The following is a 22,983-nucleotide window of genomic DNA, read 5'->3' as shown; positions in this document are numbered from 1 at the left end:
CTGGATTAGCGAAACTGGCGACGTGGGACGGTGCCCGCCGCCCCCCGCGCCCTGCCTCGCCCGCCGCCGCCGTGACGCCGGCGCCCGGAGCCGGCCGCGGCGCAGCGCGGCGCAGCGCACCCAGCCGCGGCGCCGCCGCAGCGGCAGCGGGACGCGGGAGCGGGCGGTGAGAGCGGGCGGAGGGCGGCGGCGGCAGCCCGGGCGCGGCGGGCGGGCGGGCGGGCTGCGGCGGGGCCATGGCGCTGCGTGCGCGGGCGCTGTACGACTTCAGGTCGGAGAACCCGGGGGAGATCTCGCTGCGGGAGCACGAGGTGCTGAGCCTCTGCAGCGAGCAGGACATCGAGGGCTGGCTGGAGGGCGTCAACAGCCGCGGCGACCGCGGCCTCTTCCCGGCCTCCTACGTGCAGGTGATCCGCGCCCCCGCCGCCGAGCCGCCGCCGCCCGCCCGCTACGCCAACGTCCCCGCCGGCGGCTTCGAGCCGCTCCCGCCGCCCGCCGCCTTCAAGCCGGCGGCGCAGCAGCCCCCGGCGCCGGCGGCCCCCGAGCCGGCGGCGCCGCCCGCCGCCGGGTTCCCCTTCCCGCAGACGCCCTACGGCGGCTCCTACCAGCCCAGCCAGGGCAGCGATGACGACTGGGACGACGACTGGGACGACAGCTCCACCGTGGCCGACGAGCCCGGCGCCCTCGGCAGCTCCTACCCCGACTACGAGGCGGCGGGCGGCGGCGCCTCGGGCCGCTACCGCCTGTCGACGCGGTCCGAGCTGTCGCTGGGGTCCCGCGGCGGCGGCCACCCGCCCGGACACCCGCACCCGCCCGGCGGCAGCGGCGGCGCCAAGAGCTCGGCCACCGTGAGCCGCAACCTCAACCGCTTCTCCACCTTCGTCAAGTCCGGCGGCGAGGCGTTCGTGCTGGGCGAGGCGTCGGGCTTCGTGAAGGACGGCGACAAGCTGTGCGTGGTGCTGGGCCCGCGGGGCCCCGAGTGGCAGGAGAACCCCTACCCCTTCCAGTGCTCAATTGAGGACCCCACCAAGCAGACCAAGTTCAAGGGTATGAAGAGCTACATTGCCTACAAGCTGGTGCCCAGCCACACGGGGCAGCAGGTGCACCGCCGCTACAAGCACTTCGACTGGCTTTACGGGCGCCTAGCCGAGAAGTTCCCTGTCATTTCTGTGCCCCACTTGCCTGAGAAGCAGGCCACCGGCCGCTTCGAGGAGGACTTCATCTCCAAGCGCCGCAAAGGCCTGGCCTGGTGGATGGACCACATGTGCAGCCACCCTGTACTGGCCCAGTGTGATGCCTTCCAGCACTTCCTCACCTGTCCCAGTACAGATGAGAAGGCCTGGAAACAAGGCAAGCGCAAGGCTGAGAAAGACGAGATGGTGGGTGCCAACTTTTTCCTGACTATCAGTGTCCCTGCTGGCCCTGGGGCTGGCCTGGACTTGCAGGAGGTGGAAAGCCAAGTGGATGGCTTCAAAGCCTTCACGAAGAAGATGGATGAGAGTGCCCTGCAGCTCAATCACACAGCCAACGAATTTGCCCGCAAACAAGTCACTGGTTTCAAGAAGGAGTACCAGAAGGTAGGGCACTCCTTTAAGTGCCTCAGTCAGGCCTTTGAGCTGGACCAGCAGGCCTTTTCGACAGGCCTCAACCAAGCCATAGCCTTCACTGGGGAAGCGTACGATGCCATTGGGGACCTCTTTGCAGATCAGCCCCGACAGGATCTAGATCCTGTGATGGACTTGTTAGCGCTGTATCAGGGGCATTTGGCCAACTTCCCAGACATCATCCACGTCCAGAAAGGTAACACCTTTATGTGTCTTCTGAAACAATGAAACTTTATGTATTGGTGATATTCGCACAGAAGGAGGAACCAGGGGCTGCATTTGTTCTGTGTCTGGCTTGCTGGGTTTGGGATAAATCTTGCAATGTTTATTCAGGTAAACTGATGCTAAAAATACTAAAAAAACACAACAGTGACAATTTTCATTCTGTGCCAAAGGCTTAAACTTTGTTGAGAATTGTATTGTTGTGGGAATTTTATTGGCCAGAAGTTACCAAGTTCGCTGTGTGGGTGTGTGTATGTATATAAATGTGTGTGTGTTTGTGTATAGATACATATGTATATATATGTGTGTGTGTATATATATATATATATATATATATGTATGAAACCGTATCTGCCTATGCTACAGACATATTAATGAACTTGTTCAGAAATGAAGTGGCATGAAAACATGTATTACTTTTTTATATATGTTAGATCATAGATACTAGGTCTTAAATCTCTGATCTAGTAGATATTAACTCTGAAGTAATCTGAAGATACTCCAGTTGTCCATCCAGTTTGAGGTTTAGTTTCATAACATTGTGTTATGTGCATTTTGCAGTGTAAAACACCCAGATGAGATGTTTAAAGCAGCTGGCTTTTGTCTATTTGGCTATTCTTTGGCTAAACACTTTTAATGACTGTATAAAAACAATAGTCTGCCACAGTGTTCTAAGTAGGAATTGTTCATCCTGTTATTATCATAAGAAAATGTTGCTCATTTGTTAACCTTGCTGAAACACATTTCTGGCTGAAATGCATTTCTCAGATTCTGATTGCTGTTTGTATGGCACTTAGTGATCCATTGGAGAGAAAGCATCTCCAATAAGGAATTTTTGAGATGTTTTCAAGGATTTTGCATCTAGAGCGGTACCTTCAGATTTGAGACAAAACAGTTTGAAAAATCCAGCTTTCAGAAAGTCTACGTTATTGCTGGGAAAATCTGAGGAGCTAGAGTTAGTATAAAGTACAAGGTAAAGTGCCAAAGTTGATGTTATGTAAGAAAGTATGTTTTTCATAAAAAAATAAAATACACCAAATTCAGATTTTCATTCTCCCATAAAATCTTGGGAATTGAGTGAAAACTTTGAAAATTATGTGATTTTGAAGAGAAAAGGAGAAAGTGAATCTAACCTTTGAGTTGTTCTTTTAGCTGGCATGGCATTGTATTCTGATAGCAGCTTTCAAATGTTTTAAATTTGGAGAGAAGGGTGACCATGGCAATATCTCATGCTTAGGAGCAGAGAATTTTAAAGTGAGTTGTCAACTAATAGATTATTTATAATCTGGGAAAAATTAAAGGGAAGGATTTTTATTAGGTAAAAAAAACAGCAGATAGTATATAATATTTAAATAGTATATCTTAAAGCTTTAAGACTATATAGAGTTCTTCCCTGTAGTATTTCTAGAGACTTTACTTTGAGAAGAGGTTTGGGAATAGGAACATACGTGGTTGACTTGACCGGTATTTCCTTCAGCTTGTATGTCTTTGCTTCATCTTTAGTTCTGTTTTAGTTTGCACTTTTTGGTAAGATTTACTGTGATGAACCAGAGAAAGTTCTACTAAATGAGCATCCACTAGAGAAATCTGTGAGCATAGCACACAAGTAGAATTACTGTTATTTGTATAGGCCAAAAAAAAAAAAAAATCTGTAGGTGGTAATAGATCATCTGAAAAAGAGAGTTCAAGTGTCTTTGTGTTTTATTTTCTAGTGTACAACTTCAAAATGACCCCCCAAAAGGGGATGCCCCAAAACACTCTTAGAGGTAGTAGAAATAGTGGTCTGGTTGACATGTTGCTAAAATGGGCATGGTTTGTAAAAAGACGAACTCTGAAGTTATGAGTACTTCTCCATTTTCTTTCTACGTAGTGCAAATGCATTGTCCATTTGGGGTGAAAAGCCCAGTTCTTTCCTACATTGTACATTCCCCTCATCCTCAGAAACACTAAAAATAAGGGTAGCTGTGGCCAAGACATACCCAAATCTGTGGGTGGAATATAAGACTGCCTTGTCTTATGTGCAAGCAAGTGCTTTGTCTTGTTATGGGTTTGCACTGCTGCAGGTAGTTGGACAGCTGCTTAATGTGATTTGGGATTTGAGATTAGACGTGAAGACTCTTGTTTGAATCAAGATTAAAATCTGAGTAGTATGCAAGCTGGTTCAAATGTGTTTTGTGGTATGAATTGAAAAGTATGCACATGTGGGGTTTTTGAATAATTTCTGAAAAAAAGAATGCCAGAGAATCTCTGAGCAGGAGACAAAAATTTTATGCCCTTTGGCCATTATTTATTCTCTTAGAATTACAAACCAGAAACATAAAGCCCACTGTTGACAGGAATGTGTGTTAACTGTTGTGCTTTTAATTCTTCTGGAGTGCAGGTTTTTCCATCTCTTATGTTGAGGACATCATATATGATCTGAAATGTTTGGAAAGGGATTGACATTTTGGTCAATTATATAAACATAATAACCAGTAGACTGTGGTTATATTTTCAAACTGTTTCTGGTCTTATGTTTTCTCTCAATATTTTATGAAGTGGCAATAATTTCAATAGGAGATTTCTGAAGATTCTAGAGACTCTTTCTGCCCCTTTTATGACCTTGAGTATCCAGTGTTTAAGGAATTCTGCAAAAATTTCTGCAAAAAAGTTAAGATTGCTGCTCCAGAAGAGGCAAAAGAAGGATTTGATCTTTGTTGTTCCACATTCCGGTCGAGTGCCAACTTGACTGTGCTTTGTGAGAGGCCTAATCTAGTACCGTGTGCACCGCAGTCCAGGTCTGAGAAGATCCATTGGATTGAGACCTACAGTGAAGAACACATTGAGTTGGAAATTCCACATTTTCATCCAGAAATACTTCATTTGAGAGTCTTACTGAGACTGGCACCAAGCATTTTGGTTCCAAGACTTGGATTCTGTGAAAAATGGTGGTTGTTATTTTATAGGTTTTGTTTTGAAAACTGAGTACTTAAGGGGAAAAAATGACATCCGTAAGGGTAGACGACAGCAGAGCGGTAGCTTTGAGCATCTAAGCACTCAAAAACATTTATGAATCTAGCCCTCAACTCCTCTTAGAGAAATGATTCTAAAGTGCTTACGTGAAAGTATTGTGCATACCTGTGTTTTCTGGAATGGAAGATCCAAATACATTAGACAGAAATATACTTGTACTTAGTTTTCTTTGGCTTCTGACAATGGATTTGTTGAAGAGGAAGATTAAGTTTAGTATGCTAAAACTCAGCTTCACTTTTGTTTGTCATTTTCTTTTACAGAAGTGGTTTATCTTCCAAGAAATTCTAGATTCAGTAGCTCTAAGTTTGAGAAGAAAAGCAGCTTCTCATCTCCATTTGTAAAGTAGAATGCCTTTTTCTGTGTTACTGAGGTCTACTTGTGGAAATTCCCTAGGCATTTTTGGCAGAATAATTCCTAAATATTAATTGCTAGGGCTTTACTCCACTGATGAGATCTTCTGATTTCCATAATCTACAACATAAAATGCTCATTGCAGGCCCATGCAAGCTCAGGTTCAGGAAACTTACGCACGTGCGAGAACTTGAGATAATAAATGCTGCTATTGTAGTTCAAGCTTGTCTGTGGCTATCTAGTCTTGATATTTGCTTAGTTGGAATGGAGAAGTGATTTTTTTCTTCTCAAGTTAACTCTCTGAGGAGTTATTGAGGTCTTTTATGACTTCTGAAAGTACAAGAAATGTTAGTTAACTTAATGTGTTTCATCTCTACTTTCCAGAATCCTTGTCTTATTATTATGATATTAATGCTAGTAAAATTCAGTTATGATTTTCACAAAATAGATTTGAAAAAGTGGTCTAAATGTTTTCTGAAATGTAGGCAGCAATTGACTTCCTCTACACTCCAAGATCTAAAAGAATTAAAAAAAAAAAAAAAGTTTGGTCCTTTTACTTCTCGATCACTGTTTCACAAAAGTAAAATTAGGCAAATAGTCTTGTTTACTTGAAGCAGACTTAGTTCTGGACATTGGCTTTAAAGAATGTCCAGAGTTTGTTGTTAGAATATCTTATAAGAGCTGAAAATGCATTCCAGCTGGTAATGTATCAATGTTTAGGCATCAGTGAAACCCAGCCCTGAAGACCACTAAAGCAAAAAAGGGGGAAAAGGGGGATATGTGTGTTCATGAATGAGTTAGACTGATCAAAATTCATCCTAAAATTTTCTGTTGCAATGTAAGAGCAAGGGTCTTCTCTCTTGCTGCCTTTCTAGCCTCCTAAATTTGTTGTGAACTCATGTTCTCTCAGTCCCTTGTTTTTTTTACCCCTTTCCTTTTTTTTTCTTAGTACCTCAAATACATATACTTTGCATGAGTTTCAACTCAACTAAATTTACTGTCTAAAAGCTAGACGTGTAATCTTAGCCAGATGACTACTGTAGTCAGTAAAAAGAGATGGGTACCTACGTTTCATCTGTTTAAGGACTTTGATAAGCAGGGATAGATTACTTTAGGATGCTTGCTGTATTTCTTGCCCTCTCAGCCTCCCATTGCTGTTGCGGGCATGATGTATTGTTTTTCTATTTGGTACTGAAATGCCCGATAGTATGTTCAGGTTACTGGTGAACGTGACTGAGACTTTCAGATAGCTAAACTTCGAGAGCATCCCCGTATTTAGCAGCTTTAATAAATTATAGTTTCCTTGGAGGTAAGTGTGTGTAAATCACACAAACAACAGTGAGTAAGACTAAAATCGAGCAATGGCCTTATTTGAAAAAGATTAAACAATAAGAAAAATTTGAGTTTCTATGTCCTGTCTGCATGTAAAAAGCCTAAAAGATGCATGTGTTTCCTTAAAGTACATTTTTCCCTTTTTCTACCTCTTCTCCCACCCAATCTCTTCTTAGCTTAGTTTTGAGGGAACAAGGTTCATGCAGTCATGATGCATTTCTGGGTCCTGTTACCTTGGGAACATGTTAGCAGATTTCATACACATTTGATGAGGGAAAGAGTTTTCATGGATGATAAAACCCCGGTGAATTTTTCAAAAACAGGTGGCTTAGCAGGGGAAGGATATAACTGTTCCTCTTGTGGGAGAGGTCCTGTGCATTACTGCACACCAGGGAGTTCATTCACGCTGCCCATATAAATACTAACGGGCTGGAAATGTTTTGATCAGAGCTCACATCTTTGTTTTTGATCACAGGAAGTACAACTCTCAACTCTTGTAAGAATAACTACTTCTTTTAAGTACTTGTTCACCTTAGGCAATAAGGCTCTGTCTATTGCGTAAACCTTGTGAACACCTAGAGAGTAATAAAGGCAGTGCAGATATTAAGGAAGTAAAAATGATTTCCCTTGAAAGAGGAAGTAATTTTTATTTGAAATACTATTTAGTACTTTTTCAGCTTGAATTTTATGAAGAATCTGGGGGATGGTAAAGGATCTGCTTATGGTTGAGAGAACTCTAGGTCATGCTAAAAAAACCTTCCATCAGAACAGGGAAGGCAAGAGTTGGTAGACTGAAAATGGAAAGTGGTATCTGGAACTCTTGCAAGTCCTTGAAAGCACATTATCAAAAACAAACAAGCTGGCTATTTTTTTCTGTTTTGCTAGTCACCTTTGAAACAAGGACATGTTTCAACCTTACCAACATCTTTCCGTGACTTTACTGTTAGATTCTGTGTTTGAACAGTTAAAATGCCAAGTTAATGTGTGCAGATTGTATAAACCTATGCAGCTGGTACCTTACTTACTTTAAATTACTTAGTTCAAAGAGCACAGTATTCGAAGTCCTAATAAAAAAATTAAATCATATTTGGCTTAGCCTCCAAAACATTAGTCTTATGAACAGACTAGAGCAAATAAATGGCAAACATTTTCTACACAATCTGTTAATATCTTTTATGAAGACCATGATGATTTAAGCACAACAACAACAAAAAAACATAGTGGAAAGTCCATATAAAATTTTGGAGTGGATGTGTCCTGCAATTGGTAGTGGAGGGCATACATTTAAATTATCTTTTCAGATCTTGTCAATGATTTTGCATTGTACTCATAGCAGAGCATGGAAAAGTGATGGTTTCAGCCTTTGTTTTAGGTAGTAATGCATCATGTGTGGACAGCTGCTTTAATCATGATAAACTAAACTACTGTTTTTAATGCCTACATATGATTCTTTCATAACAACATGAAAAGCAGATTAATGCTATTATTGAGAAGTTGGCATTACATTTTGTCTCATGGGCAAAGAACTGCTTAGTATCTAGTTTTTTCAAACTTTACATCATTATGTGCATGAAAAGCTATGCCAGCTAGCTTACAATATACTGAAGAAAGACACAGTCTACCAAATTTTATGGTAATGACACTGCATTTTCCAATCGCTTGCAGTTCTAAGTATGTTCAGATGCAGTCTCTTTCTCCTCAAAAGGCAGACAATTATCTTCTGCCTTTATTACACTGTAACATTATTTTATAGACTGTATAATTTATAATCTCTAGATAGCATTATAATGTTTTACAACATTGTAATGTTCACATATTCTGCTTTTATAATACTATAAAATATATTTTAATTGGTCCCACTGATGTTGTTTTACCTTAGATACATTTATTACAACAAGGAGTCTTCTCGTTGTTGTCCTTCCTCAGATACTGCAGTGTTCAAAGTTTCAAGAGAGAGCATTTGAAGTGCTTTGGGGAAAGTGGAGCAGGATCTGCATTTCTCTCATTATGTAAATTTTTGGATCTTGACTCTTTTCATATAAATTTACACAGAAGTTATGTCTATGCATATTATATTTGTTTCTCTGCTTAGGACAGTAGTGGAATTACACATATGACGGTGGACAAACAAATGCCATAAATTGTGCACTCTTTTTGCTTCCTTCAACAAATGCAGGGAACAACATCCAAAAGCAGCTTTTTCACACTATCTCAGTAAAGTAGGGATATATGAGTAGGTGGACTCTCCATCTGTACTTGCTTCTTTTGATGATGGGATAACAGTGTCTTCTGCTGTGTTACTTGTCTTCTGTCCTTCTACATCTGGTGAATCTCAAGAAGATTTTGAAGAAGCTATCATGTAATAGAATGATGCTTACATTCATTTTGGTAATGACTTATATTCATCTTCTGTGGATCTGTTCATATGCTCTTAACCGGTTTTACTGAGATTTAATTTATATCATGCATACACAGCCTCATTTCCAATTTAGGTTGTTCCTTGAAGTAGGCATTATGAACATAGCGTTTATAAAAGCTATTAAAAATCTGTAACATCATTCTGGCAGAAAAGTACCTATTCTTAACATCCCGAATGGGAGGAACTAATGTTCAGAACAGCCTATGACACTTATGAACAGCCTATGACAACTGTAATAGACCAACTTAAATTCTGGAAGAGCAAAGATTTGTAATAAAGCCAGTTGAGCCTAGGAAGAGATGAAATGTTGCCATTACAAATAAACACTTTGCATTCTGATTGTATAGAGAGATACTTACCTCCTTCCTCTTCTTTCTCCATTTCAATCATAGGAGGCAGGAGAAGATATGAAAGAAAATATAACACGTTTACCAGAGGCAGAGGCCAGTCTGTCTGGTGTCACACTTAAATGTGAACTAGTAAGAAGTACTTAAAATCACTGAAAATTTTCGTCTTGGTACTTCTACAGATTGCACTGGCTTAAATTTTCGAGAGTATCCACCCTGAAATGGTTCGGCATGATGTGATTTTCAAATGACAAATATACTGTATTTCTAACAAATAGGCACATGTACTGAATTTCTAACACCCAGAGCTGATTTAAGTTCTACTCCCTTCTGTACCCCTAGTCTGTAACATCAGCTAAAGTGTTGTCAGAGATAAACTCCTTAAATTGTGCATGTGAGTGCTGAGGAGTACAGGCTATCCTAGCATTGAACAAAAATAGCATTATCTGATGTTTGCCTCTTGGGCTGTGATGCCAAATGCTGTGTTTATGATCATGGAAAACAATGTATGTAACCTAGCTAAACTATAGATCTCTTGTTATTCTGTTCATTTTTAGGAGATTAAATTGTTCCTGACAGGCCTCCTTTCAGATATCACTGCAGGTGCACATAAAGTCAGTAGAATTACTCATTGATATAATTCAAACGTGCTGTAGTGGCTAGGATAAGGCAGTTTGTTTGCTGAAAGCACTGTCTGTATCCAGGACATCTATAGATAGATGTTTCTTTTAAAATCACTGTATTTGAAGTTTGAATGGAAAACTTCCAACTGATTTTGCACTGTTTTCACATGTGGTTAAGTGGCAATATAGGATTTTTTGTTTTGTTTTCTTAATGGGGTTATGCTGAGCAGGAGGTGAAGTAGACTGATGGTTCTGTAGAGTTTCTCTCATTATTTTGACATCCTCTCTCACATACAATCATTCACTGCTTTACGGGCAAACTGTGGTGTTGATTGCTTAGCATTGTAATTAGCAAAGTGATGTGTTCTTATTGGAGGTGCTGCATGCCAAAACTGGTAGATTTTTTTTTTTTGGGGGGGGGGGGGGGCTTTAGAGATGAAATGCACATTTCCCATGTGTTAATTTATATATTTTTCAGCAGCATAAGCATTTTGGAGACTCTGATCATGTAGAGGTCTGATAAAAATTCTTGTAGCTCTGGAAAAATAAATTGGCCGAGTGAACTCTTACGTGTATGCACACCAACTTGCTTTTGTAGGCACAATGCGTCTAATCAGATTTAAAATGTGGGATTATAAGAAGAATGGGATTGCAGTTAAACACACACAGTATTCATTAACTCTGATAGTTCTTTAAAGTTGAGTGACATTAGACACTACATTCTAGCACCATCATTAATGAGCTATATATGAATGAAATTAGTATCTTTGTTAAAATGAGTAAACATGATTAGAACTTGTCAAGTTGCTGAAAACTCTGGCAAAGGCTGTTTTATTTTTTCAAGATCTCTGAATTGTCTAGATTAGAAAGTGATTTTATTTTGGACTGGAGAATACATCTTTCAGTAAAATCTGTCAGCGGGCTTTGGAAGAGGATAGCTAGAAACATAAACAACTCTACCTAACATAAATCATCCAGCAGTCAATCAACATTAACCTTAATGTTATCAGAGTGCTATAATTTTGGAGTGTAGATTTTTAGGGTAGTTTTATTCTAATAGTGTTTTGAGCAATCAGAAAGAAATAATAACAAATAAAGTTTTTAAATTGCTGTTGTATTTTTAATTGCTGCAGACTCTAAAAACATTATAGCCATCTTCCCGTATCTATATTAAAAAAAATCTTGTGTAGATTAAAGAAGGTGCAGTTTCATTTATTTTATTTTTGTATTTCAAACTTACTTTCATTCTGAAAAATAGAACATGTATGTATTCTTAAAATACATTTCCACTGTCAAGAATATCATCATTGAAGTAGAAATCCTGGCTTTGAAAATTCTATTTTATTGGCGTTTTCAGAAGAGGCAAGTCACTGCTACTTTTTGTCTTTAGTGTTGAAGAACACATGTTTATTTTCTGTTTAAAACTCTAAAATCTGATTTTAGAGTAGTGAGTTGTTCTTTCTTTAGTTACTGTGCCTGATGCTTTTTCATTATGATCTTTTTATACAGTTAAATCTCTACTAGGGAAGCCTTCTGGTTTTAATTTCAGGAAAATTCTCATTGTGCTGCTTTCCATTCTATGTCTTGGCCAAAAATGTAAAGAATTTGCAGAATCTTAGCTTAATGTGGGTAATCTTTGTTCATGGCATTCTTTGCAAATCATCTGTCAACACAGTGATATCTCCATTCTATTACATGCAGTTTTATAGTTTTACTTTGAATTGGGAGAGAGATGTTGGGTTTTTTTCTTTTTTGGGGTGGAGGAGGAAGGGGTTGGTCCAGTGGTACAACTAACCAAAAATAATGTATATTTATAATGTTGCTTTCTCATTCTGCTGCAGCTTCTGTTTTGGTCACTTTGAAGTGCTATACATTACAGTTAATACGTGTGAAATTTCACACTAGCATATAAATTAGCTAACATTTTCATATAGCAAAGTTCAGCAGAACATAAGTCTAGAACTTGCTGTTGGTTAAATCTAATTTGAGATATTTGTTAGTACTGAGCAGTATGAACAGTAACAACAAAATAATTGATGTAATTTTCAATTGCTGATGCTACTTATGAGCTATTATGTACTTTTTGGAAAAAAAAAATAGAACTAGTTCTGTTTTAGGGAGCTTCTAATTGACTCCCTTTAGAATATAGCAGAAAACACAGCCTTGAGTTCGCGGCTGTTCTTAGTAGAGTTTTATTGCAACTATAAGGGCTAAAAATACCTTGTTTTTTTCCTTATAAATGGTTTGAAATTCCTGCCGTACCCTTAGAACATGGGTCACTTAAATTCTTGTGCTAACCGTGGAATGCAGTTTATTTGTTCCTCTAGAAACAATTTGGAGTTCCTGATGATAAGTAGTGGACTGTGATTAAGGAAAACGTACCCTCTGGTTTCTAAAATCTCTTTTACAAACAATGTTCTTGATGTTTAAGGATGACCAAAAGTCAGAGTTTGCTTATAGGGGAAGACAACACTTAAATTCTAATGACTTCTAATGACTGGAGTTATGCATTGCATAGAAGAGTCCAGAGTATGATTTTTTTTTTTTTTTTTTTTAACATACAGTCCAGCGCAGTGGTTCTGCTGCTTTCCTTGTGTTGGCTCTAATAATTGTGTAGTTGTGGGCTGAGTCAGATCAAATAGCTAAGCCATTGATGAAACTAAGCCTCCACCTCCCTACCCTCCAGGCCAAGTGCAGTTTTTTATTTGCTTAATCATTTGAGTCATTCTGTAACAACATCTTTGCTAGATATGATGTCAATGGGAGGGCCTTGTAGACTGGCTTGTTTTGGCAGCAGTCTGCAGTTACACTGGATTAGAGGTAATGTTGTTTCTTCCTCAGATGTTCTTCTGAAAAGGAGGGTAAATTGAAACTGTGGCTATATGCACATGGTCTACACCGAGTTTGCCTGCTCAAAGTTTTAAGCAAAGGGTTCTGGTTAAATAATCCCAGCATTGGATGCCTTGATAAGGAAAGAGTAAACATATTTTTTAACTCCATTTCTGCTTTTGTATCCTTTTGTATAACTCACCAAAAGCAATGTACTGAATATATTGTTTTCTCTCTTCTTTTTAGAGATGGTGTCTTTTATTAGAGATAGTGTCTCAAAATAAAGGTAAAGCAAAGGGAATCATTAAGTACAAAGTTCCCACTTGGATATTGAGTAGCATGTTTTAAAAGACACACCATAGAAGCCTACTGTTGGGCCTGCATATTTAAAATATTTAATATGAGGAACAGCTTAATGGCCTGGAAATGTAAGTCATTTTACTTCCTTGTAAGAAGTAATGCACCAAATTTTATTGTGCAGTTCACTGACTGTGCAAAGATAAAAATTATTTATTGCGCAGGTAATTTTATTTTCTCAAGATTTCTCGTTTGTAACTGTTGAAAGATATTCTATGTTAAACTTTGAGTTTCTTTAAAGAACACAATGTTTTCTGACTCTGAGTTGCTTCCCTTGGGAGGGAGCAGTCGTTCAGAGGAACCTTTGTACTTTGACACAAATTCTTCGGGGAGGCTGCCTTACCGCAGCTTATTGGCTAGTGGACCTCAAAGGAGGCATTCAGGAATGTGGTGTTCTTTGTTTTTGCCACGCTTTCCACTGATACAAAGGCCAGAACCGTCACCCTCCTCAGACTTTTTCCATTCTGTCATTTGCAGCTACTGCCTTTATCTGCATCATTTATGAGAGTCTCTTAGGTTGTTAGAAGCTGGTGCACTAGCGTGATTGCCCCGTGTCACCTTTCCATCCTTTGGAAGCAGTGCTGCTTCTTGCCCACCCTGCGAACAGTGACCGCAGCAGTGTGTCAGGCAGCAAAGACGTCCCTTCTGTCCCCGCTGAAGCCAGCACGTGGAAGACAAAGAGCTGTCGTGTGAAACGCAGGCCGTTCTCCTTGGCTGGCACTCCTTGGCTGGCACTCGGCTTGCTTCACTCCTCCTCCCACCCGCCCTTCCACAAGTTCCATTAAGGATGTATTGCAGAACATTCTTGTAATGTATCCGGGGGAACTGCAGGACTAACTTCCCCCTTTTTTCCCCTGTGTGTTCTTTCATTCCCTTTGCAGTTATTTTGAAATCTTTAACGTGGGGTGAAAAGAATAACAAAAACATGGATATTTACTGGAAGAAGTAGACTTCTTTCACTAATAAGTAATAGAAATATTTGTAAAACTGTTATGATTATTATGACACTGTTTGTTCTGTTTTAGCATAGTTTGTCACCAAAGTGGAAGAAATACTTGACTAACTGCAGTCATAAAAGCATTAGATTATAGGATCTTAAAAATTAACTTGCTGGCTTTTACAAGCTAGGTGAGTTTTGAAATTAAGTATTTTGGACTGAGATACTGAAGATGTTGCTGTATTTGTGACTTAATAGGTGACTGAATTGCAGACCTGTGTGACTTCAAAGGATACTTGCTACTGTTGCACTCTCTTTTAGAGGGGATGTTGAGCTCACTAGTTTATGAGCTTCCTCTCCATATGCAATATTGCTGTTTGCAGTCAAATCCCTGCTGTTGCAGCAGTTTCTCAGATGTATTGCAGAATGATACAGTTATAAACAGTATCACTCATTACTGCTTTGTTTTTTAAGAATCTACCAAGCCCAGCCATGAAACAGATGTCTGTTGTACTAAGCACTGTACAAATACAGAGCAAAAAGGAGCCTTACCCCAATTAATTTCTAAGCTTGTCTTTATTTGAATTCTAACTTAAGATGCAGCTGAAGTTTTACTCTTGACTGTTGTATGCAAAACTCCAAAGCTGATGTTCAGGTGCTGCATGAAGGAGAGGTGGACATGTGGCAGTGTGAATTTGGTACACTTTTAAAAGTTACTACCGTTATTTGGCTACTGATTACTCATGCTGGCAGGTGCAGGGGAGATTTGGCTTTGAGAGAGAGGCAGGAGTTGGGTGAAGAGCAGTTTTGGTTGCAGGTCTTCGTGAGCTGAGCCCCATGACGTTTGCTTTCCTGTTACATTGCGGGCTGCAGCTTGGGCTTGTGACATCGCCGCTGAACATGTGAAGAACCGGTGAACGGTTACTGCTGGTCGACTGGTCCTATCATGCAACTGGGTGTGATCCTTCCACATGCATGAAGGAGAGCTTGGTGACACATGGGCATTTGCGTGAGTTTGCATGATTATATGCATACTTACAGTTTGGGGGGGAAAGTAAGTACAAGCTCAAGAACAGGTTCAAACCCACCCTTAGTTAACTGTTCACACAATCTTAAAACATTTCTAGTAGTAATAGAACTGCAGGTGATAGGAAAATGCGTTGTTTAGCCCAAACCTGAGTGCTCTCAAATGAAAGGCTTTAGGGGTTTGGGGGGTTTTTGTTTTTTTGTTTTTTAAGATACTTGACTTTTTCTGCTTTATTGCAGCCTTATATGTTTGCAAGGTCTGCCAGTTTATTGGCTCAATACACTTTTTTTTCTTCTCCTGGTAACTCCTCAACACCTCTATTTAAATTGCCATTCATACTGTGTATTTCCCAGCTTGAAAGTATTTATTTTCCAAGAATTTTACGTTGTCCGTGTCTTCTTGGCTGCTAGCATCATATTGTAAATGTCTCATATTAAATGTGTTTATATAATTTTGAATTGTCTAATTGCATAGATCAAAACAAGCACTGAAACCTATGTGTGTCTCTTAAGACTTTAACAGTATTCAGTGAGCATCTGCATCTGTTTAACATCAGGCTTTGCACAATGCAAAACAGCTTTCGCATCTGCTTTTCTCCACCTTTAAAAACAGAAATTGATATAGTGCAGTTCTTTGAGCATTTTTGGTCCAGGCCCCCTTTGCTGCTTGAAAGCTAGTCCTGATTAGTGGAACCAGATCTCCTAACAGTCTTTTTTTTGTTGGACTGGAAACTTTAAATGCATAGGCAGTTTTTCACAGAGCTGGAATTAAAACACATGCACAGACACACACATGTGTGTGTGTGCGTATTCCATCACTCTTGGAACAGTGCAATTTTGAATGTTTATCTCAGACATGTTATTTAGCAGATTTCCTTAAGCTAATGTGCACTGGGAGGAGGCTCCTTATGTGTTTTTTTCTTAAAATATGTTTTAGCTTTTTTAGGGCTACTATATTTTTCCTGGAAATATGTCTTGCTGTTTTGATTGTCCAAACTGGTATTTGATAAGTTAGGATCCTAACTCAGAAAATCAGAAACCAGCAGGTGTAGTTAGGCCAGAGGGGCTGTTGGGCAATTTCAGCAACCTGAGAGGGCAGCAGCAGGGCTGCAGGGGTGAGGGAGAGGCGTCAAGTAGAGGGTGAGGAGTTTGGCATTTCAGAGGAATATAGGAATTTGGGGCAGAGCCAGGAGTGAAGACCTTGGAATAGGTGCTGAGGGCAGTGGGGTTGAGGGGAAAATGTGTGGAGCATGAGGTTTTGTGGAATATAGTCTGTGGAGGGAAGGGTTAGAAGTTGTGGGTCAGGAGGCGTTAGGGGTGACCATGGGACACTTACCCACTCAGACATCTCTGACTAATACCTTCATTTTCAGGCAGGGATGGACAAAGGAACTGCTCTCTTCACCCCTCTTCCCTTGCCTTCTCCCTCTCCTCTCCTGCAACGTGTGACCCGCTGAGTCTTTAAAAACAAGTCTTTAATTTTTCTGTAATTTTAAAATTATTTGATCTGTGCTCTCTAAAACTTGTAATTCCCCTAGTTTTGGAGAAAGCAGGGTTGCAAATCACCGCTGTAAGGGAGAAATAACAATGTATCAGTGTCACAAACCTCAAACAGTCCTGCACTTGCATGTGCTTGAGTTGTTCCACCCTTAAAGACAGTGAATCTCTGCTGAGGCTCAAAACTTTGCTCATGTATAAGGGTTTTGCTCAAATAAAAGGGTTATAGGCTACAGAGATATTTGAGATAATTTGAGATTAAAGATCTGAGAAAATCTGAGATTAAAGATGTTATGTTACTGTTAGTAAAGCTATAAAGCTGTGCAAGCTAACAACACTTTTTACCAAGATATGTTAAAATAGATGCTGAGCAAATTTTGAATGGTATTTTAGAACAAATGATTTAGTTTGCTGTTTAAAGTGTTATAAATAGGATTTTTTTTCTGTGTTTTGGAAAGGTTTTTTGTTACCCTAAAAAAACCCTAATTTTTTCCTCTATTAATTTAACATTATTTCACTAATAATTCAACACTAAATTTAGAGGTACTTCAAAAAGCAATCAAGTTCATGCTTAAGCATAAATATAAACTCATCACATACATTGCTGACCTTCAGTTGTAATCTATGTGGAATTTAAAGGAAATTCCGTTATAGTCCATATATATCTGTATGCATCAACACAACAGTATTAATGGTTGCAAGTTTTCCCCCTGGATTTCTTTTCCTAATTATATATCTTTTCTTTAATGTCAGAAAAAAGACATAATGCGTAATATTTCAACTATGGAGGGTTTTTACGTTTGTTATAGTTTTTATAGATGTAAAATAATTCAAAGGTTATACAGGCCAAAAAATTTAATTATACTTTCAGCTGCTGATGCTGTAAGTTCCAGTATTTTTTTTTCCAGTTTGGTCATCTTAGAAATAACATTTAAAGCTGTTTCCCCACATCAGAACTGAAGAGTTGTCATGTTTATTTAATCAGCTCCATCTGGCTTCCAGTAAGTCCCAAATTTCATTTTTTTTCACTGTTTTGCAGAGATTCCTGCACTGCAAACAAAATGCAGAGAAAATTTTTACTAAGACTGTTTTTGTTTGTCGAAAGACGTGTCCTTGAACGAGTCGGAGTTGACAGAGGTTTTTCAGATCACGCGCTGCCTCTCAGACTCCTCATTCCTTAAAGGAGAAAAGAGAGATCTTCTGGCACAGCCTTGCGTCCTGCTGTGCTGCGTGTGGGAAGGGTTTTCGCTGGTGTTTTTCTGGGCCCGGCTGGAGATGCTGAGGTCAGTCGGCCGCAGCGGCGGTGCGGCTCCGGGTGAGGCCGTGCCGCCTCGCCACGACCGGCCGCACCGCCGGCCCCCCGCCGCTCTGGCTGCTCCCTGCGCGGCCTTCAGCAGCCCGAGTGCAGCCTCCGGTTTACACTTATTTTGTTGGTAATGTTACTGCCGTGGCCTCTCTTTTTAAAAGAAAAAGGCGGGGGGGGGGGATCCATATGGTCTATCCGCAAGTACGTCACCACACAGAGGAATTTCTTAAGCTCTTGGCTGAGAGCTTATGCTGGGACTGCAAACAGAGAAGTTGCCACGTAGAGTGCAGCCTCAACACAAATTAAGGAGAGACGGAGCATGAGTTTAAGAGCAGAGAAGTACCAATAACAGAGGATATATTTTCCAAGTGTTGCTTTTTAAAATAAAAGAACAGCCCAGTTGCCCCCAGTTAAAAATTGTTAGATACTTAATGAGGGAAACTCATGCATGTTTCTGTGATTTTAGGGAGGCTAGATTTTATTTATAAGACAAAAGCCCCCTCCATTACAAAAATTAAACAAACTCTGCTCCCCAAGTCCACCAGATCGTCTGGTATTTAACTTGGCTCTAGTATGAGTATACGTTTATCCTCCGTTCTAGCTGGCTCCCCGGTGGGACGTTGAAGACGGGGCAGCAGATGACGTGCACTGCCTGGTGGCGTGCCAGGCGCCTCTGAACGAAAGGCGCTGAGCAGCGGCCGTGCTCCGCGGCTGCCCTCCTGCACGGCTGCGTGCAGCAATCCCCAGGGCAGCCGCAGATGGAAACCGCAGAGTTTGTGTGTCAGGGTGCTTGGGGAAGGAGCGTTCAAAATGGCATATTAAACGGGCTCAGCAACAAAAGAGTGGAAGATATTGCTATTGATGACTATATTCTTGCTGTTGAATACTGTTTCCATATGTGGTTTCAGGCTGACAAGATTTCTCTCCCAGCATGTGGATAGGAGATTGTCCCCCTTAAAGATATATAGGCAGAGAGGCTTCGCTGTTAGCTTGCAGACTAGTTTCTGCTGGCAGTAGGGAGCACAGAAAAGCATTTCTTCAAGGAAATGTAAAGGGAGGCCTGTCAGTGAACTGTAGTCACTTGTGCGATACAAAGTATAATGTGAAAGGATAGAGTTATTTAAGACATTACAAACAGGTGAAGAAACAAGTAACTTCAGTGTGATTGATCATAAAGGCTGTGAAAACTGTCATAAGACTAAAATTTTGTGAGAAGATAAAAGCTGTTCTGGTGTGACTGTCTTTAGTCTCGTGATCAAAATATATGTGTAATATTTATGCAGTTCCTCAATACTGGGAAACGGAGTCCATGAAAATGAATGTCTAGGACACATCTTAGTATTCTGTGTCACTGTTTGAGCCTGGTTTTGGTACTCTTCTGTTTTTGTAAGATGTGTGTGCTTTAATTAGCTATCTGGAGGAGGAAGAGGAAGGCTATCAATTCTTTTGCTCTATTTTTCCTCTGTCTCCTACAGGACTGTGTTATCTCTGCCTAGATTTCTACAACTTTGAAATAAGCTTCTAGATTCTGTAGTACTGAGGGACTAGTTTGGGGATATCTGTAATGTAAAAGCACAGTGTCAGATTTGTCAGATTTTGAGTATTCAGATCTCATTTTGATGTCTCACATTATTGAAAATCAGATTTCTGTGCGAGGTTATTTTTATGGTGTTTACGTAGGCTTAAATCCATCTGACTAGTTTTCTAGTGCTTTAATTTTTTCCGCTGCTAGTATATTTATCAGTCATTCTCTAAAGGACACCATCTGATTTTTAAGATTGTGAAATAGAAATGTTTTTCCTTTACTAGCTTTAGCAAGCTAGATTTAAAAAAAAAATAAAAAAGGGGTTTTTTTGACAAGATTCACTGTTGTGTGATTTTTCACTCTGAAAAAGTGTGTATTGCTTTTCAACTTTAAGATCTTTTAGAGTGTATTGATATCAGTAAAAACCCATGACTACAACTGAGATCTGCAAAGTCATCAGGGTTATGTTCTTCACTCTGTTCTGGTAAATTTATGTTCTGGACAAGTCAGTTTTACAGTTGTTCTGTTTTATGTTCCATGGCATGATCATTCAGCCTTCATATAGTTAGAATGGAATTAGAGTGACTTCTCTTTTACAAGCCTGTTTTATCTGTTAAACCTTATTTGCTTATGTCACCTTTATGTCAATTCTTCATATTTTCCTACAAAAATTTATGAATGTGATTTAGGTTTTTTACACGTTCTTGGGGAATGTAGTATTTGACAGCTAATCTAATTAACAACTAGTTATCTGTACAGCTAATCATTTCCTGGATTTTTTCCAAACATAATATCCAGAATGGTAAAATTTTTATGCTACAGATTTTAATACTGTAGTTGTAAAAACAGCTTAATGTATATATATATGGGTTTGTATATATATTAAATTGCTTTTTAAAATATAGTAAAGTCCACATTGTCCTCACAATTCAATTGTTTTATTTTGTTCTTTACACAGGAGCCCTTACCAAAGTAAAGGAGAGTAAGCGGCATGTGGAAGAAGGCAAGATGGAGCTCCAAAAAGCTGAGGGCATTCAAGAACGCTGTAACATTATTTCTTTTGCAACCCTAGCAGAAATTAATCATTTCCACAAAATTCGTGTGAGGGACTTTAAATCACAGATGCAACATTTCTTGCAACAGCAAATACTTTTTTTTCAAAAAGTGACACAAAAGTTAGAAGAAGCTCTTCACAAGTATGACAGTGTTTAATCTCTGAACTTTGATTTGTGAACTTTGCTCAGTATGAAAAGGATTTAAGCAGCAGAGCAAACGTTGCTGCTGTTAAAGAAATATTGCCAGTGGTAGATGGTGGTACAAGGATGGTTTTGTGTTCACCTGGAATTCCAGTTTAATCTGATTATGTAGAAAGGAACAGTTATATGGCTATGTAGTAGCAATTGTAACTAAGTTATACCGTGTATGCCGGCACTACCATTGTAACTTTTTCGAAATAATGAGTATACTATTTGCCTTATTGCTTTTTGAAGTATGGTATTTTAGTGCATACTTTGTAGACCTCAAAACCCTTTGGGTCTTTACAGAAGCTGGCTAGAGAAAAGCCTTCTTCAGATGCCTTTTTACTCTCCTAGATTTGGATTTCCTAAATTCAAACAATTCTCTGTTTACAGATTCCTACTAGAGCAGCTATGTGATTCTGTGCCTTTAGACTCTATTTTTCCTTGTTTAGTAAGTCACATTTTTATAATTGAATGAATGAAGGGTTGATGCCTATGACAGGAACCGATTATGAAACCTCATACTGACTGGAAAAAAATGAGCTGCCATCTAGTTCAAGTTCTGTCTTTCAACAAACATTGTCTCAAAAAGGAAAATTTAAAATCAGTTAGCACTTTCCCTGAAAATGGAGTACATTTTACATGTACTAGGATGTTAAGCACATACACAAAAATACAACACCACTAAATCCCCTTTCCTGAAAGAATATTATATTGAGAGGTTTTCTGATACAAAACGTTAGTGTGAGTGAAACCTGGAAGAGCCAGGCTAACAGAAGATGGTGTTTATCAAGGGGGTATGAATGCAAGCTAAGTGGTTAAAACATATTTTTAAGTTTGAAATGATCTGCTAATTGTTCAGTTGCTGATTCAGCTTAATTTCAGACTTGCATCTTCATTGCCAGTTGACTGAATTGAGACTCCACTGTGATTCATTAGTTTACTAAGTTACAGATTTTCAGGGTTGTTAACATAAATGATTTGAAATCAGTCTTGACTGAACTGACTTGGAAAACAAGTTTCTATGTTCATAACACTCAAGAATTAACAATTGTCTTAATTTTTGTATAAATATTTTGACAAGCAGGGTGCATTTATATATACTTAAACACTATCTTTTTAAAGAGTTCTCTGACTTATTTCCCTAGAATTTAAGTCTGAAGTTTGTGTTCAACCTATTGGTTTCCTTCTTATAGGTCAGTATGACAGAGAGTTTTTATTTATCCTATCTTTTTTTCTTTTAAACAAAAATAACAAAACCTTCCAAGGAAGCAAAATGTTTACTTTTTTGTTTTTAATTAAATTAATCACAGGTAGCTTACACAAACAAAAGCCTGGAAAATGAAGTTAAGTGATAGTTACATTTACGTCTGAATCATTCCTCACCTGTATTGCAGAAATGCACAGCTCTGCCATTAGATCCTGTCAGTTTCTCCAGCTTAACTCCACAACCACTGTTCTAAAGGAATACCTTTAAGAATGTAGTTTTGTTTTTAAGATTCATGCCAAAATGCTTTGAGATTGCTATTTTGAGCAGTTTGCATACAGCAGTGCTAATGTGTACCCAAAGGAAAAATACAAAATGATGAAGTGGAAAAAACAGTATTTGTAGAAGGAAGGACAGTCGTTGAAGAAGGAACCATTTGCAAGCTACTAAAAGAATGTTACAAAAAAACAACATGGAGGAAATAAAATATGGACCATGGTCCTAGGGCTGTCTCGCTCTTTATTTTCCTCATGATGTCACATTCTACATTCAAAGCTCGGGGCTTCCAATAATAGTTCTTCCCCTGTAGTACTCCAACTTCCCATACATAGTTTAGTTATTTGAGATAGTGATGAGCTGAGCTAAGTTCCATGGCTTGTGTTTGCTTAAGCCAAGTATTAAATATCTTCGCAGTAATTAGGTCAGACTATAATCAAATTTTTCTACATGGAGGTGTTAAGACCTGTTCAGAAATTCATCTTGGTCCAGTTGAAGTATTTTAGGAGGTTAGTATTAATAAAATGTACATGTCTGGGGAAAATGAAACTGTGATATGTATACATACAACATTATCAGACAAGTACAGTTTTCCCAAATAAACTGTCATGGCCTTCACCTTACTTTCTCATTTGTCAGTTTTTGGTGTGGTGTTTTAAATTTGTTAAATGTGATGTACAAAAAAAGCTTGACTGGAATCCTAGATCTGAATTACTTCAGAATTTGAGAAGCTTCAAATCTGCATCTGTATGTTCAGTCTGCCTTTTTTTTCCGACTCATTGTAGGGAGTTGGGGTTAAACTGAGATAGGAAGCCCCTGTTAATTCTTACAGCAATACATGGGAAATAATAGGTTTTGTTTTATTTGGAACAAGT

At 39.4% G+C, this 22,983-nt stretch overlaps 1 protein-coding gene across 1 annotated transcript; it reads left to right on the top strand.

The window, feature by feature from the left end:
- Nucleotides 1-201: 201 nt before the first annotated feature.
- On the top strand, nt 202-22,726 carry SNX18 (sorting nexin 18). Its single transcript, XM_062600058.1, has 2 exons — nt 202-1,800; nt 20,346-22,726. Exons 1-2 carry the CDS (start codon nt 237-239, stop codon nt 20,597-20,599), a joined length of 1,818 nt encoding a protein of 605 aa, XP_062456042.1. The 5' UTR covers nt 202-236; the 3' UTR covers nt 20,600-22,726.
- The last annotated feature ends 257 nt before the right edge of the window (nt 22,727-22,983 follow it).

The sequence above is a fragment of the Rhea pennata genome, chromosome Z, assembly GCF_028389875.1.
Source record: "Rhea pennata isolate bPtePen1 chromosome Z, bPtePen1.pri, whole genome shotgun sequence".
NCBI classification, from domain to species: Eukaryota; Metazoa; Chordata; class Aves; order Rheiformes; family Rheidae; genus Rhea; species Rhea pennata.
The sequence above is the reverse complement of the archived record's forward strand: the minus strand, read 5'-3'. Positions and strand labels throughout refer to the sequence as shown.

Excerpts from the sequence above, each read along its gene's own strand:
- SNX18 (XM_062600058.1), top strand. The coding sequence starts at position 237 with ATGGCGCTGCGTGCGCGGGCGCTGTACGACTTCAGGTCGGAGAACCCG. Across the intron at positions 1,801-20,345 it reads CATCATCCACGTCCAGAAAG|GAGCCCTTACCAAAGTAAAG; the intron begins GTAACACCTTTA and ends TTCTTTACACAG.